Source organism: Labrus bergylta, chromosome 14, assembly GCF_963930695.1.
Source record: "Labrus bergylta chromosome 14, fLabBer1.1, whole genome shotgun sequence".
Classification (NCBI taxonomy): domain Eukaryota; kingdom Metazoa; phylum Chordata; class Actinopteri; order Labriformes; family Labridae; genus Labrus; species Labrus bergylta.
The window spans coordinates 12,912,525-12,927,499 of record NC_089208.1 but is presented as its reverse complement, the minus strand read 5'-3'; the positions used below and the strand labels follow the sequence as shown (position 1 = coordinate 12,927,499).

At 37.3% G+C, this 14,975-nt stretch overlaps 2 protein-coding genes across 3 annotated transcripts in view; both read left to right on the top strand.

Annotated features, from left to right (window-relative positions):
* mrps17 (mitochondrial ribosomal protein S17) overlaps window positions 1-6,759 on the top strand; it is a 69,736-nt gene extending 62,977 nt beyond the window's left edge. Inside the window, exons 2-4 of one of the 2 annotated variants that reach the window (XM_065963201.1) lie at window positions 4,928-4,974; window positions 5,410-5,553; window positions 5,944-6,759. In XM_065963201.1, the coding sequence (XP_065819273.1) occupies window positions 4,928-4,974; window positions 5,410-5,553; window positions 5,944-6,258 (506 nt within the window). In that variant the 3' untranslated portion in view covers window positions 6,259-6,759. Of the gene's footprint in view, window positions 1-4,867; window positions 4,975-5,409; window positions 5,554-5,943 lie in introns of those variants that run through there. The other variant, XM_020635595.3, reaches the window with a different exon arrangement.
* Window positions 6,760-7,091: 332 nt separating this feature from the next.
* LOC109985324 (protein NipSnap homolog 2) lies at window positions 7,092-14,744 on the top strand. Its single transcript, XM_020635622.3, has 10 exons — window positions 7,092-7,257; window positions 8,571-8,698; window positions 8,877-8,922; window positions 9,026-9,120; window positions 9,722-9,792; window positions 10,831-10,971; window positions 11,070-11,101; window positions 11,697-11,791; window positions 12,115-12,198; window positions 13,295-14,744. The coding sequence occupies exons 1-10, from the start codon at window positions 7,166-7,168 to the stop codon at window positions 13,357-13,359; spliced, it is 849 nt and encodes a 282-aa protein (XP_020491278.2). The 5' UTR covers window positions 7,092-7,165; the 3' UTR covers window positions 13,360-14,744.
* The last annotated feature ends 231 nt before the right edge of the window (window positions 14,745-14,975 follow it).

The following is a 14,975-nucleotide window of genomic DNA, read 5'->3' as shown; positions in this document are numbered from 1 at the left end:
AAGGTTGAGGGTTCAATCCCCAGATCCTGCAGCAACATGTCCTGTGTGTCCTTGGGCAAGACACTTCAACCTGAATTGCTCCCACTGCTTCGTCAGTGGTGTATGAATGCATATGAATGGTATTAACTTCTTCTGATGGTCACTTTTCATGCAACCATTGCCATCAGCGTGTCAATGGGTAAGTGTGACATATGGTATAAAAGTGCTTTGAGTAGTCAGAAGACTAGAAAAGCACTATAAAGTCCATTTACCATTTTACACACAAACAAATAGCACTGAGAATATAACCTCTTTGGTTTGGGACAATAAGAATAAAACAATGACTCAAACTAAATAAAGCAAGAGCATGAATCTTGGTTTTGAATTTAATAAGAAGCCAGTGTGAAGAAATCAAAATTGTCGATAAATGAGACAGAACTTTTTGGCATCAGCTATACATTTACTGTTAAACAGTCCAGGGATGTCTTAGTGAAGCATGTGAGGAAGGAATTGGGAGGGAATAAATGCCTTAATAATCAACTCCATCTTATCGATTAAATCAATCAACACAAGTTTAGCAATGTTAATCTGAAACAAAAATGTACATCTCATTCAAGAATTCAAGTCAGGCCCATAGACATTTGATGTCTAGAAAACACCTAATTTTGAGAAAAACAAGTCATACAGGTACTGCCTGATGTAGTCTAAAGGATACAGAACTATTGAGCTGAGTAGCTTTCTGAACTTTATTTAGTGACAATATAACCAACCTGCCACATGCCACCGCCTGTTGTCAAAGACAAATGATCAGTGAATGAGGTTAAATCAACTCTTAGACCGTCACAGGATGAATAGAACAAAAGCTAAGAGAAAGTTACAGATAGTAAGAGCCTCAAGGTTAACCGTCCATGTCTAATCATCACCAGCTCTGTTTGAGTTTGGCTCCTACCCAAGAGGAGAACACTTCCATTAACCCTCCAGTCAATCCAAAACACATTAGCCAGCCATTCAATGACTCACAGCGCTTTCACATCGAATCACAAATGTTGAGGCTGCCAAGCTTTTTCCTGCCCTTCATGCCTTGCCCTTCCTCAGTTCGTGTTGCCACCTCTTTGCTATCTCACTTTTCACCCTCTTTGATGGGGGCTGAGAGAGGCAGAGGCTGACTAATTATCTTCACAGCCTGGTTCCAGACTAATACATGTGTTTCATGCATATTGTTAAAGACAATGAGGTCTTAGTCCAGCTGGTTGTCTCACTCCAAGTTTGGGATTTTTATTGAAAGTCATTTAATTTTGGGGAATTGAAGACTTCATTTCTAGGACAAATAGGATTACAGATTTATCTATTTGAAATATTTCTCAGCAACATTTACATTCAAACATCATACCTTATTGATCCTATGTTGATTAACATTTTAGGCCTCTTTTGAGAGATTTATTTTGTATTTAGTCAGATGTTTATTTCAGGGCATGTTTATTAACCAGTATAACATGTCTATGCAGATAGGGGAAGCCATTTCAAACAATTATTTTTTAACTGTACTTGGGTAGTTTTCAAGTTTTTGTACTTTACTTGAGTATCTTTCTAAACCTTTTTATTTTACATTTTATATATTTTAAATACAAATTGCACCCATTAATACATTAATAGAGTTTGAATGCAGTGTTCAAAGGTGCTGTCTGGTAGATTAGTTCAAGAGATCCAATTCCAAAATCAATGTTCCACATTTAGTTTAGTAGATCATAGTGACTGTTGAACACCAAAGACAGCTTCAAATGACCCCACAGACAGGAACTAATGACTGGTTTTAATTCACTGTTAGGCTTGGTCATAACAAACACACACACACACACACACACACACACACACACACACACACACACACACACACACACACACACACACACACACACACACACACACACACACACACACACACACACACACACAAAAACAAAAAAAAACATGATAGTCTAATCTTAAAAAAATGTAATATCTGAAGACTAATAACTCACACAATAGTAACTAGGCCAACATTATTCTAGCATGTTAATCTGAAAATATAAAACTCCCTGATTAGCAGGTCACTGTGTTATCATTGAAAACATACATGTTATCACACAGTCTATGTGCTATCAGGACTCTGTCTTATGTCGCAGTTGCTGTAGTCTCACATTATACAGAGCTGATAACTCACACTGAGCTTTCTCACGTATAAAAACATTGGCTGCATTATCTTTGGTTAAATATTGTAATACGAGCCTTTGATACCATGTGGTCTGCACTTGTAGGCTTACCCGCAGATTTACCACGAGGTCGCCCTTATAGTGGATCTGTTCTGTTTTCTTTTTTTCATTGCAATAAGAAAGCGTTTATTAAGATTATGACTTGATGTAACATGATGTGGCTGTGGTCCATCCAGGGTTTCAGAAACACTCTTCTGTTTAGTATGACAAATTCATTTAGTCTATTATTATTTTTCACAAAATAAGTTTAATGGGGAAAACAGACATTACAATGCTAACTCTCTCATTGTTCTTGTATGAAGAAGACTAAAGTTGGATAATTCTGTAATTCTGGCAGAGGTCTACCTATGCTTCACTGCCTTATATGGAAAACAAAGACCCAGACCTGTGCTTTACTACAGCATGGCTCTGATTAAGACCAGATTTGTCTGACTGCTGTTGCTTCTAAGCCGTGGCCAATTCTGTCTCAGGGACATGACTATTAATGTTTTCATATGACCACATCTATACGAATCTTCCTCCTTTTTAGCTTCTTACGTCCCGATTTCGCAAAGATCCAGAAGAGTGTCTGTTGTCGCCAAGAGGTCATAATTTTGTTTTTTGTTCATTTTACTAGAGTCATTATGAAACCAATGGTAAAGTAGATGCAAGAGTACATGAAGGACTGACAATATCCAATCATGTAGACCTCTTAAGTCGTTCCACATATTCACTCATTAAAATGTCAGGTAGACCCTGAAGTCTTCCCGGGTTGACTGTTCACACATGCACCTCACAGCGGGAGACTAATCCTGTTGGACAGGAGGGGGGGGGGTCTCAGGATGCAAGACATGATGCAAAAAGAATGATACGGAAGTGGCGTTCAAAGAAACAGAGTCTGCTATACGATGCTATTATGAGAATTTTTGCGAAATAATGACTATTATTAATGAGTATTGATATACTGTATATATATATGAGCGCTCTGCCCAAACAGATGGCTGACGTCACTCAGGCTTTGTCCATTATTATTTACAGTATATAGTTATATCGCGCCCACCTGGCAATCAGGTCAGCCGTACAGTGTGTGCCCATGAGGACAATAACAAATATGATGTATTTCATTTTTTGTACCAGGCTGTAAAATTGGTAATTTCTGCTCTAAAAACATGTTATTTTAAATGTTGTATGTAAGTGACTTTCAGGACTCTTTGAGCCAGCCTCATGCAGACTTTTGAGGAACTGCAGGATTTTGCACTTCCTTATTGGCTTCATTTTTCAACACCGGCTGTTGCCGCTTAGTTGCAACCAGTGCTCACAGCCTCCCTATGGTCAATTATTTTTCCATATTCTTGTCCTAGATCAGATTAATTTCAAAAGCATTTGAAGATAGATAGATAGATAGATAGATAGATAGATAGATAGATAGATAGATAGACAGAGAGATAGATGGATAGATAGAGAGATAGAGGGATAGATAGATAGATAGTGAGAGATAGATAGATAGACAGAGAGATAGAGAGATAGAGGGATAGATAGATAGACAGAGAGATAGATGGATAGATAGAGAGATAGAGAGATAGATAGATAGATAGTGAGAGATAGATAGATAGACAGAGAGATAGAGAGATAGAGGGATAGATAGATAGACAGAGAGATAGATGGATAGATAGAGAGATAGATGGATAGATAGACAGACAGATAGATAGATAGCTACATAGATAGATAGATAGATACTTTATTGATCCCGAGGAAAATTCAAAGCATCCATTAGCAGGTTACAAAGACGTACATGACATGAAACATTTGTCACAAATTAACCACAAAACCGACGCCCCCCTCCCGTACACATAGGCTACATTAATCCCCCCCAAAAAATATTTAAAGAATACCCCAAGATGAATCAAACTTAAACCTGTGCAATTAAAAATAGACTTATACAAGAAATGTACATAACCCGTGCAGGGATAAAAATACATGTGCAATGAATGACCTAGTTTACTATTATGAGTTCTGATGTTGTTATGTTATTGACTGTCAACACCTGAAATGATATATTAGTAAGACTTTGTGTCATTTGGAGGTGTGAGAAGAAACACCTGCAACTCAATGCCAGTATCACAAGGGCCTAAACATGGCAACAATTCATTAAGGTTTTAATTGATTTTAGCACAACCTGTAGATCTTGTAGTTTTTGCTACCAAAAACCTTCTCTTCTCTTTGTTACTCTTCTGTCACTTTGATGTCCCCTCAGGTTTAGGAAGTGATGTGTTCTGCTGACATAGCACCTTCTGGTGGCCATACTTAAAACGCATTTTTCTTTGTGGAAGACGCTGAAGAAAGCAAAAAGGTTCACAAAACACACTGGTTGCATCAAGTTTTATCTACATCTTAAACTGAATAAAGCAAAATACACGGTAATAAATAGCCGACTAAAAGGGCTTGCTTGATTCACAAAGATCCGTAACTTGGCTACTATTACTATATTATTGTTCTTTTACGAATAAACAAGTGTCTTATTTCAGAAAGTTATGTGTTTTTATTCTTATAAGCATATATATATATATATATATAGCACAATTTTATATTCCCTTGAATAATCGTAATAAATAAATTACGATAAATAAATAAATAAATCATTATGGACCATTCTGCCCCTCGTCACTAGCCGTAGTTCACGTCATCAAAACAAGCCGAGCAGCATGGGAAGCCCTCAGTCTAAAATGTTTTGACCTTCTTCAGTTGTTCCTTCCGTTTACATTGTACAGTGAGTCGATTCTATAATACATAATGTCTTTAGTGTTAATCTGCGTTAATGTCTGTGAATGACTACATATTTTTTTAATGTATGAACGCTGCTGTGAAGCTGAAGCTCATACGGCTAACTATAACACTTACCTCTGTTTGCCTTCACACTCATTTTGCATTGAAAACAATAAGTCTTTTAGTTATGCTTGACTTAAAGATAACGTTTTTGTGAATAGCTGTATTATTTTGTACTTTTTAAAAAACCCGTTCAGGTGTTTGTGCTTTGCAAAAACTGAAGCATCGCTAAATGTGTTTCTGAAATTCACAATTAATGTCATGAAACTGCAAATAATTATCTGATATGTCGCTTGTAAAATAACAAAAGATGGACTAATACTTTCACTGACCACTGATGTAGCCTACTCATTTTCTTGGATGGTTTGTTCTTCTCAAGGTGGCAACGAGTTTCCCCACAATGTCGGCCAAGCATGCATCAGTCCATGCGAAATGGATCATCGGCAAAGTAGTCGGGACCAAGATGCAGAAAACTGCCAAAGTGAGGGTCACGAGGCTCGTGCTGGACCCTTACCTGCTAAAGGTGAACCTTACCTGCAAGTGTTGATTCGCTGAGATAGGGACAGCTCAAATTACTGAGTCTACCTCAACAATGCATGTCAATCCTCTCCATCATGTCTGTTGTCTTTTAAACAAAGAATTATGTAAGATTTGTATGAACACTTAATTGTTGTTTTCTTACAACTATTCATTTGGCTGTTGTAACCTGTGAACTACATTTGCCATTGATTTTTATTTTTGTAATGTAAACTAAAACAAGCTTTTAATTACAATTCCCACGTTGGCTTCAAAGTCGATGATTGTTACAAACTGAGTCAATTATTACAACCAAATCCTTTTGAGGTTGCCGGATTATTGCAGTAAATTATCTCTCGATTTATTTGAAACTAATTATGTCTTCTCTTCCCCGTAGTACTACAACAAGAGGAAAACCTACTTTGCCCATGATGCTCTGCAACAGAGCACTATTGGAGATATCGTCCTCCTTAAGGCTCTACCTGAGGGTAGGTCCAAACATGTGAAGCATGAACTGGTGGACATTGTGTACAAGGTTGGTCGGGTGGTTGACCCACTGACAGGAAAGAAGGTCGCAGGAACCGAGTTTCTGGAGCCGCTGACTGACCTTCCACTGAACCTGGAAGATACAACGTTGTCAGAAAAACTACAGGAGCTCAACATCTCTGCTGTGTCGAGCAGTGCTGATTCCACACAAATTCCCACTGCATGAAAGCAAACTATTTTTCTATTTTAAGTAATGTTAGCTTAAATATCATAACATTACATAAACATCTGTTTATGTTTCCATGTCATTATAATACAGACCAGTAATCAATGCATCTTTCGGTTAATGTGGACAACCATAGAATAATACCTCTTCTGTTTTTTCCCCCCCAAGACACATTTCTAAGGTATTTACAAGAAAGGCTTTACAAATCAGTGGTATCACTCACAAACATGATGCACACATATCTGCTTACTCTGTGACCCTGGATCTGTGTTTGACAACAAATTATAAAATTATATCTATTAATTTAAAATAAAATCTTACAGATGCATTTTCAAAGACAAATGCATATCATTGATGTGTGCCTGCCATTGCTTAAATAAACATGTTTTTCTGGATTTGCTCTGATTTATCAAAATGTACCAAATGTTGTCCATCATATATTTTGCTGTTCAATTTACAACTTTGTTTGTTTGTGAAACATTAAATGAAAATGTAAAAATGTATTCGAGATTTTATTGAGGCCTCTAAGTTATACACTTATTCAAATGTTGTGTTTAAAAGAGTAAGGACCAAAAAAAAAACAAAAAAAAGTAAACAATGTTGCTGTTTATTTAAACAGTTGTACTTTTCAAAGGCTAAAATGCGTCGCCATGGTTACAGTGTTGCCAACTTGTCAAGCCGGGTTGAATATCAAAGTTGTTATGACTAATCATCATCTATACATATTAACCTCTGCTCCGACTTTATCGTCGGCTTTAGTTTGAAGTTACACATATCCACATAATGTCAGCTGATTCCGGTACATGAAGTTAGTAAACACGGGGCTGTGTAAGTAACATCAGCTGCACCGGGACCCTGACACCTGCTGCACCGTCCTGCACAACCTCAAACAGCTTTCAGGGGGAAGATGGCGACCCGAGTCCTTCAGCGACTGGGCATAGGCCTGAAACACTCAAGAAATGGGCTTAATACAAATGGACAAGTCACTGTAGTCGTAAGGTTAGAGCTTTGCAAGTTAAATTAGCTGGTGCTGATGCGTACATGCTCCTTTAATGTTTGTTTGTTTACACCAGTGGCAGTCCGCCGGTATGCTATGTGGCTAAGTTAAAGTTAACGCTAACTTGAGGACGTGGTTTGCGTACACATATCCCTGCAACGTAGCTAGCATTAGCACTCAAACTAGTTGTCAACCTGTCGAAATAGAAGGTTGTGTTGTGACTACTGTTGTGTATTAACCCGCAGATTGTATAGTTTTGTGCATAGAATAGTAGTTTTAATATGACGAAATTACACCACATGTCAAATAAGTTTGTGTAAGTTCTTAATTACTCCAAGGTCAAAATGTGTCGCTGTAGAGCAAGGCTTGTTTTTGATAAGAGAGTAACACTGTTTCTTACTGCGGCAGGTGTCTAGTCTTGGAGCTGCATACGAAGCTGAGTGCAAACTTGTTGCCACTGAAGTGCTGTGATTGAGGAAAAACTGTGACAAGTTTGAATGCACTCAGTGAAGTAGTAGTTGTGTTTCAATCAGTTGGTGAAGTGAGAGGAGTGATTCCTAATAAAGACAAAACACATGCATAGAGAGGAGTGCTCGTTGACTCTTTTAAAGTAAAGTTTATAAAGAAAACAAAATACTTTGTCATGCGGAAAGGCTGCTTACAAATCCATGCGGACTAATCTCATGTGCAGTATGCAAAGCAGCTTATAGGATTCACTGCTGCTGGAGTGTATTTGCAGTGCATGAGTTGTTTTTTCTTGAAGGATTTGTACAAAGTTTCTTGTTAAAATCTTTAAGTATATCAGCTAGCGTAAGAGTTTAAATAACATATAGATATATAGATAAACAATTGCGTTTTCCTCCAATAATTTAAATTGACTAAGCCTCTGTAAAAAAAAAAAAAAGAAAGAAAGAAAAAGAAGCAGTCATATTTTAAAGACATCTTTGAACTCTGATAGCTCTCATCATGCCACAGTCCCCTTGACATTTAAACTACCGGTTGCTTAATTGCACTCATTCATTAAAGTGAACTTTCTTTTCTTTTTTTAAATGTACAGGAGAAACTTGACAAAATCATGAGAAACATTTGTAAAGCAACTAATGATCAGCCTTCCAATTTGTCCAGTTTCCATTTGACATTTTACACATCTGTGACAGTTTGTTATTGAAAGCACTCTCATCAGAGCAGGTGCAGTTACATGTCGGATTGGGTTACACTGCCGTGGGTGAACAGGTCACAGCTGAGCAGAGTAATTAACCCACTGTGTGGTTCAGAGACAATAGAGTATCTAACGTTAAGCTTTGTTTGACAACAGGAGCCTCTCAGCTTTCCGTGAAGACAGCTGGTTCAAGTCTCTTTTTGTTAGAAAGGTTGACCCCCGAAAAGACGCTCACTCTCATCTGCTTGCCAAGAAAGAAGACAACAATCTCTACAAAATACAATGTATGTGTTGTTTCTCACTTTTGGGGAAAGTTACGGTGGATCATTGACAAATATTGACCCGATTGTATGAGCTTTAGATTGTTTTATGAAAGATATTTAAATGTTTTCCAACTTGAAAAATCACGTGATACCCGTCAGTTGCTGTTTGAAACGCTCATGTTTTGTCGTCATTTTGCAGTTCACAATGTCAAGCCTGAGTGCCTTGATGATTACAATGAACTCTGGTAAGAAATCCAAGTTCTGTTCTTGCTGGTTTTGTACACATTTCAAATACCAATCCTCTTTTACTCAGTTCTGTTTGTGTTGTATGCATGTGTGTGTCTTCAGTGAGGACGTTTTGTCTTCCATTCATGCTGACCCTGAATACCCATGTGAACTAGTGGGAACCTGGAACACGTGGTACGGAGAGCAGGATCAGGCAGGTATGGGCATGGGTCAATCTCCGCCTCTAAGGGTTTCTTTACATATATGCAAGTGAACAACAATCAACAAATAGATCTGTATTTCTGGACTTTGAACCCATTCAGAGAGTTACCCTGTCTCTATTTATTGATTATGGTGAAAGTATTCCCAATTTTTGACTTGCAGGATCGTTTAAAAAAATATTTGAACTCCTGATGAAGTTATTCACGATATTTTCATAACCTCATTTTCCTCCAATTGTCCAACTTGTACTAAAGACAGCAGATGTGCTTACTCTCTGGGAAATAGTTTTTATGTTTTCGTGTTATGTCCAGTGAGATGAGCAGTTTTCATCATAGATTTTTTAAAAGTGTCCAAATATTTGTTATCCTATTAAAAGGTTTTTGAATTGTTAACCTTCAGCTGATATTTTTTTTTACGAGAGGTAGCAGTAAAGATGAATTTCTACATGACTGAACACAGGTGGCCTTGAGAGATACGTCCTCTTACGATAAAGGCAAAAATAGAGACACACCATGATTAATTTAGAGTGGCATTTTTGTTGTTGCTCTTTTGCTCCTACTTTTCTCTATTTGTATAATCTATTCTATTCTATTCTAGTTCATCTGTGGAGATACCGAGGAGGATACCCAGCTCTCACCGAAGTCATGAACAAACTCAGGCAGAATAAGGTAACTGACTCTCAAATTATTTCTGTTTACCATCAGTTATAGGGCTTTCACACTTACAGAAAACTCCTGATATTAGCCGGAGGAGCTGTACAGTATGTGTGAACGCAAACAGACAAATCTTTCACTCAGACTTCACCCAGAGTTTCTCCTGCCAGCCCCCTAGTATTTTTTCCGCAGCAAGTCCGAGTGGGCTGATTTTTGAACACAGCAGAATATTCTCCTGAAATTCGAGAATTCACCTCGAGCCAATAGGAGGGGGAGGGACGTTTCTACACTGTGACTGCTGCACGCTGCATAGAGTGTCTGCATGCGACCGCTATGATCTCCGTGCACGTAATTAAACAGCTGCATTATGTTTTCTGTTCATCAGTATGTTGTTCTTCGCTCTTTTGTTGACATTGTGATTCTACCAAACTACACGTAACATTGATATAAAGTTAAATATTATCATAATAGCATCGTACAGCAGACTCTGTTGCTTCGTCCGCGTCTTTTTTTAATGTCATGGCTTACCTAGGGAGACCCTATCTAGATATTTTCAGGAGTGGATATGTGAAAACGACTTTAGTTTCCAGCTGTGCACCACTCAAATGACATTCACAGACTATTTTTCAACCTTAATGCTTCAACTTATGCAGTTGGATGTGGTTCTTACTTTGGTGCATTAATTTAGAACGGTTATTAACAGAATTTTTTTTACTGTAAAGAGTGAAGAGATATTATTTATTTATCCATTAAGTATATGTTTGTTTAAAATTAACAGAAATGTACTTTTTTCTTTATCTGATTTTAAGTTAGTTATTAGATGTTTTTCTAAACAGTGACATAGTTAGACTTTAAGGTTATAGCATTGCTTTTGTCCCATGCAACAGTAAATGTTACATGGTTGTCATGTGAACAGCTTATTCCTTTGTGTCTGAAATGCTATAGTGCTTAAATGACTAACAGGAGTTTTCACTTTTTTGCAAATGTATTTGCCGTGTCTAAATCCCCCTCATCTACTAAGAGATGTGTTGCTGTTTTTTGTCTTTTGTGTAGAAGTTTATGGACTTCAGGAATGAGAGGGGGAAGATGCTGCTCTCTCGCAGGAACCAGCTGCTGCTGGAGTTCAGTTTCTGGAACGAACCCGTTCCTCGTACAGGACCCAACATCTATGAGCTCCGGTCATACCAACTCAGGGTAACTCTGTCACCTCCTCTCTTTAAGCATGAACATGTTCCTCTCTGCTGCTGTGCTCTCATTCCTATCACCTCTCTTTCCTCACATTGGGATTTCAGCCGGGAACGATGATTGAATGGGGAAATTACTGGTAAGAGTAACTTTATGAATCCTTCTCCATTTCTTTTTTTTCCTAGTATATTTTTCCTTGTATCAGAATGTCGGCCAGTTGGATCCAATTGAATTTAACACTCGTGAGTTTTCTCAGTATTTTGTGATAACAGAGTTTCCATTATTACACACACCATTTAAAATATCTTCACATCTATTTTATCCTATTGGTTTTGCAGACTGTAGCAGATGAATATGAGTAAACGGTACTTTTTTGCTACATAATCTTTGCATGACTCTGAAGCATGAAGAGATATACCCCATGTAATTTGTCCATCTCAAAAATAACTCTAATAGTCTGTATTTAATATTCTGTGTGTACCCATTTGATTGAACTGGAATCTGCTCATGTATTCAGTTTAAAAAATGATTATGGGATTTTAAAGCTTGTTTAATTTTAAACATTTCAAATTGGATGTTTTAAATTGGAAGAGATAATTGGGATGTCCGTAAATTCCACTTTCATTAAAGCCGTAAAACCTACACGTTTGTGCTGGTGGTTTAACTGGTACAAACCATTAATAAAAAGCTGTCTGTTCTGTTGTCATGTAACTTTACTCTCTCATGCTCTGCAGGGCGCGTGCTATTGAGATCCGCCAGCAGAACCAGGAGTCAGTGGGAGGCTTTTTCTCCCAGATTGGAAGTCTGTACACAGTTCACCATTTATGGGGTAAGCAGAGTTTCCAGGTTTATTGAACTTGGCAACATCGTGACAATTAAGAGTAAGATACAGAGAAGTACAATAGTATAATATTTACATATGAGGCTTGTTTAACAGTGCATTACTGTATATTAAATAAATACACTGTAGGTGCATCTTTCATATTTTTTAGCCATTCTCAAAGTTTGAGGAAATGATTTGCAATGTACAAGTAAATGCAAAAGTGTCAGAAGTCAGCACTTTTCTCAGAGTGGAAACATTATGTAATGTATTTGCATATGAGTAAAACTGTACCACTTAAACTAGTAAATATTTTTTTATTTTCACTTCAGCTTACAAAGACCTTCAGTCCAGAGAAAACATCAGAAATGCAGCCTGGCAGCGTGAAGGCTGGGATGAGGTTGTTTATTACACTGGTAAGCATTCCTCCCCCTCCCCCCTTACAATTCTGATGGCGCTTGACAACATCCACACTTATGATGGTGGTATGAAGATGGTAATGTAGTTAGGGTTTGACGCTTTTATTAAGTTAAGCTGCTAAATAGTGGTTTAAGGAGGAGACAGTGACCTTAGGGAACTGACATCCAACATAGTCATTTTGGAAACTATGCTATCTTGTGAGAGATAACAGCCTCTGCCTCTGAGAGCAACAGAAAACTTTAAAGGGCTTCTGTTTGTCAATTAAGGACACCCAGACCAGAGTTCTTTTTCCTTTATCAATGCTCATTGTGTGCTGTCCAACTAGCTACTAGTAAAATGAGAATGAAGTTGGACTTGAGTGACACAATCTAAGAGTGGATTTTCAGCTGCGATTGCACGCATTCTGTTTGATTTTGGAGATTAATTAGAGGTAATATGCCGTCAGGCATCGACAGATGGGATCCAGGATTGCATTATGGCCATAATGTTATGCCTCTTTGCCCCCAACATAAATGAATTCCTGCATACAACTAAAGCCTGCTGTAACAGAAAGTGTCAGACACTGAAATTCACTTGCTGCTTAACCATGTGCATGAACAAAAATTGAATGAATATACAAACAAGATTTTGCCAAGTTGTAAATAATTTCCTTAATGAAATGTTCCTTTGAGTTCTGCAAAAATCACATCTTAATAGTAATTTGGGATAAAACTTTGCCAACTTCGAACTTACATAGAGCTTTATCTATGGATAGAGGATTACATTATCTTATCTGTGTGCCTTTGAATTGCCCCCCAGGGACAAATAAAGTTTTTTGAATTGAATTGAATTGTGTTTGTTAATTTCAACAGAAGATTCTTAAAACAGGATACTAATGTGAAAATAATGCCAAAATGAATCCATTTACAAGTTAATTGAATACTGAACATTTAAGATAGGGTTATAAGATTAGGACGGTTATGAGGATGGAAAATCATGTAGGTTATTAAATATTACAACTAACTGCAGTAAATGTTAATGTATTATTTTTGCATTTTCTATGGGACAGAATATTTTGAGTAATCTGACTTTTGTTTCCTCCCTGTCACACAGTCCCTCTCATTCAGCACATGGAATCTAGAATAATGATTCCCATGAAGACTTCACCCTTGAAGTAATCACAAACCAACAGCAGGGGGAACCTCTCAGTAACCACTGCAACTTATCACACTGATCCATGCAGAGTGTAACCGGCCATTGGAGTTTGCACTGTCGGGGATATCTGCAAAATATTGGGCATGTTTTAGTTACTTTTCCTTTCTTTTTGGTCTCTTTACTCCTGTTTTCTGTTTGGGTTTAGAATGTCTTACTTCAGCAGATAATAACCAATCTGTATCTGTCACGACAGTTACTGTGTTACTGATCCATTAATGCACCTCGTGTAGACAAAGTATCATTTGACATGTTCTTCCCTGTCTCTATTATTTTCAGGGTCAGATTTTAAATGGCCCTTTTTATGTTGATATGAAACGGACATCAGGGTTTGTTGAGATACGAGAAAAGATTAAAAACGTTTAGCAGTTCTTGTACTGGTCACAGGGGCCCAAATGTCTGAAGAACTTTTCATAAAATGTATTACAAAAGAAAACCCTTCATGACTCCAAACCCCTCCTAGCACTACCACTGGTAACAAGTCAATAAATAAATCTCCCTTCAGTATCTCACAACAAAAATCACAATGCCAGAACAATTCCTTGTCAGTATGAGATTGAAAAAATCAGTGTTGTATGAAAGATCGTCTGATATGTGGGGGGCTGTGTTGCACGTCCAAAGTCAGACCCCAGTTTTATATTTTCGGAAAAAGTATAATCTCCTAAAGGAAATGTGAATTCATGTTTGTATGTTTTTGATCCAGCCAACTGACTCTACTGTGCAATAATACGGGAATGCATAAAAGGATTCAGCACAAAATTTGAGATTGATGCACCATGAAGTATAAGAACAAGAAGGCACATTTAATTTGGACATTCTTGAGTGTACAGTACTTGGGTTGAATTTCTGCTTATTTTCCCTGTTTGCATCTCCTCTGTTAAACTGACCATACCTCAAGATTGATATCTAACTTTGACATAGTGACACTTCTGTCTGTTCCTTGTCTAGGTGGGGTACAATGTGTCAGACAGTTTTTGAAGCTAGTTTTTATTTCAGCACAACTAAATCTCTACAAAGTGCTGTATACACACTAGTATAGTGTTTCCCTGAATCAAGCAATTAATGCTGACTGTTGATTGTGTGTACTAACCAAGATGAATGTTTTTTTTAATGGTGAGATTGTAGATACACATTGTAGGCTTACTGACCCAGCTAAAGACGGTGTGGACAGTTCTATATCTGTTAAAAATGTGTGGTATCCTAACCTACATTGGTAAACAAAATCAACAAGAGAGTATTAATATCACAATGTTGTGGACATGCACATTGCAATGCTTTAATACAACTTGTTGTACATATTGAATTAAACTTTAGGTCTAAATGGAAAAAAAAGTCTGGTATTTCTTTAATCTTGAATTTTTTGAAATCATAATAGTACATTGATGGACAAAGTTCTTGGTGCTGCTTCTTCATTGTTCATCTATCCAATCAAGGTAGAAAATCCAACATTCCTGTTTATTTTGCAGGACCCAAGAAAAGTGTTCACACAGGAGCTGGAAATGAATCATTTGCATCAGAATGTATTGGTTTAGTATCAGAAACATAAAACAGTATTCAGTACACACCAAGGGTCAATGAATCT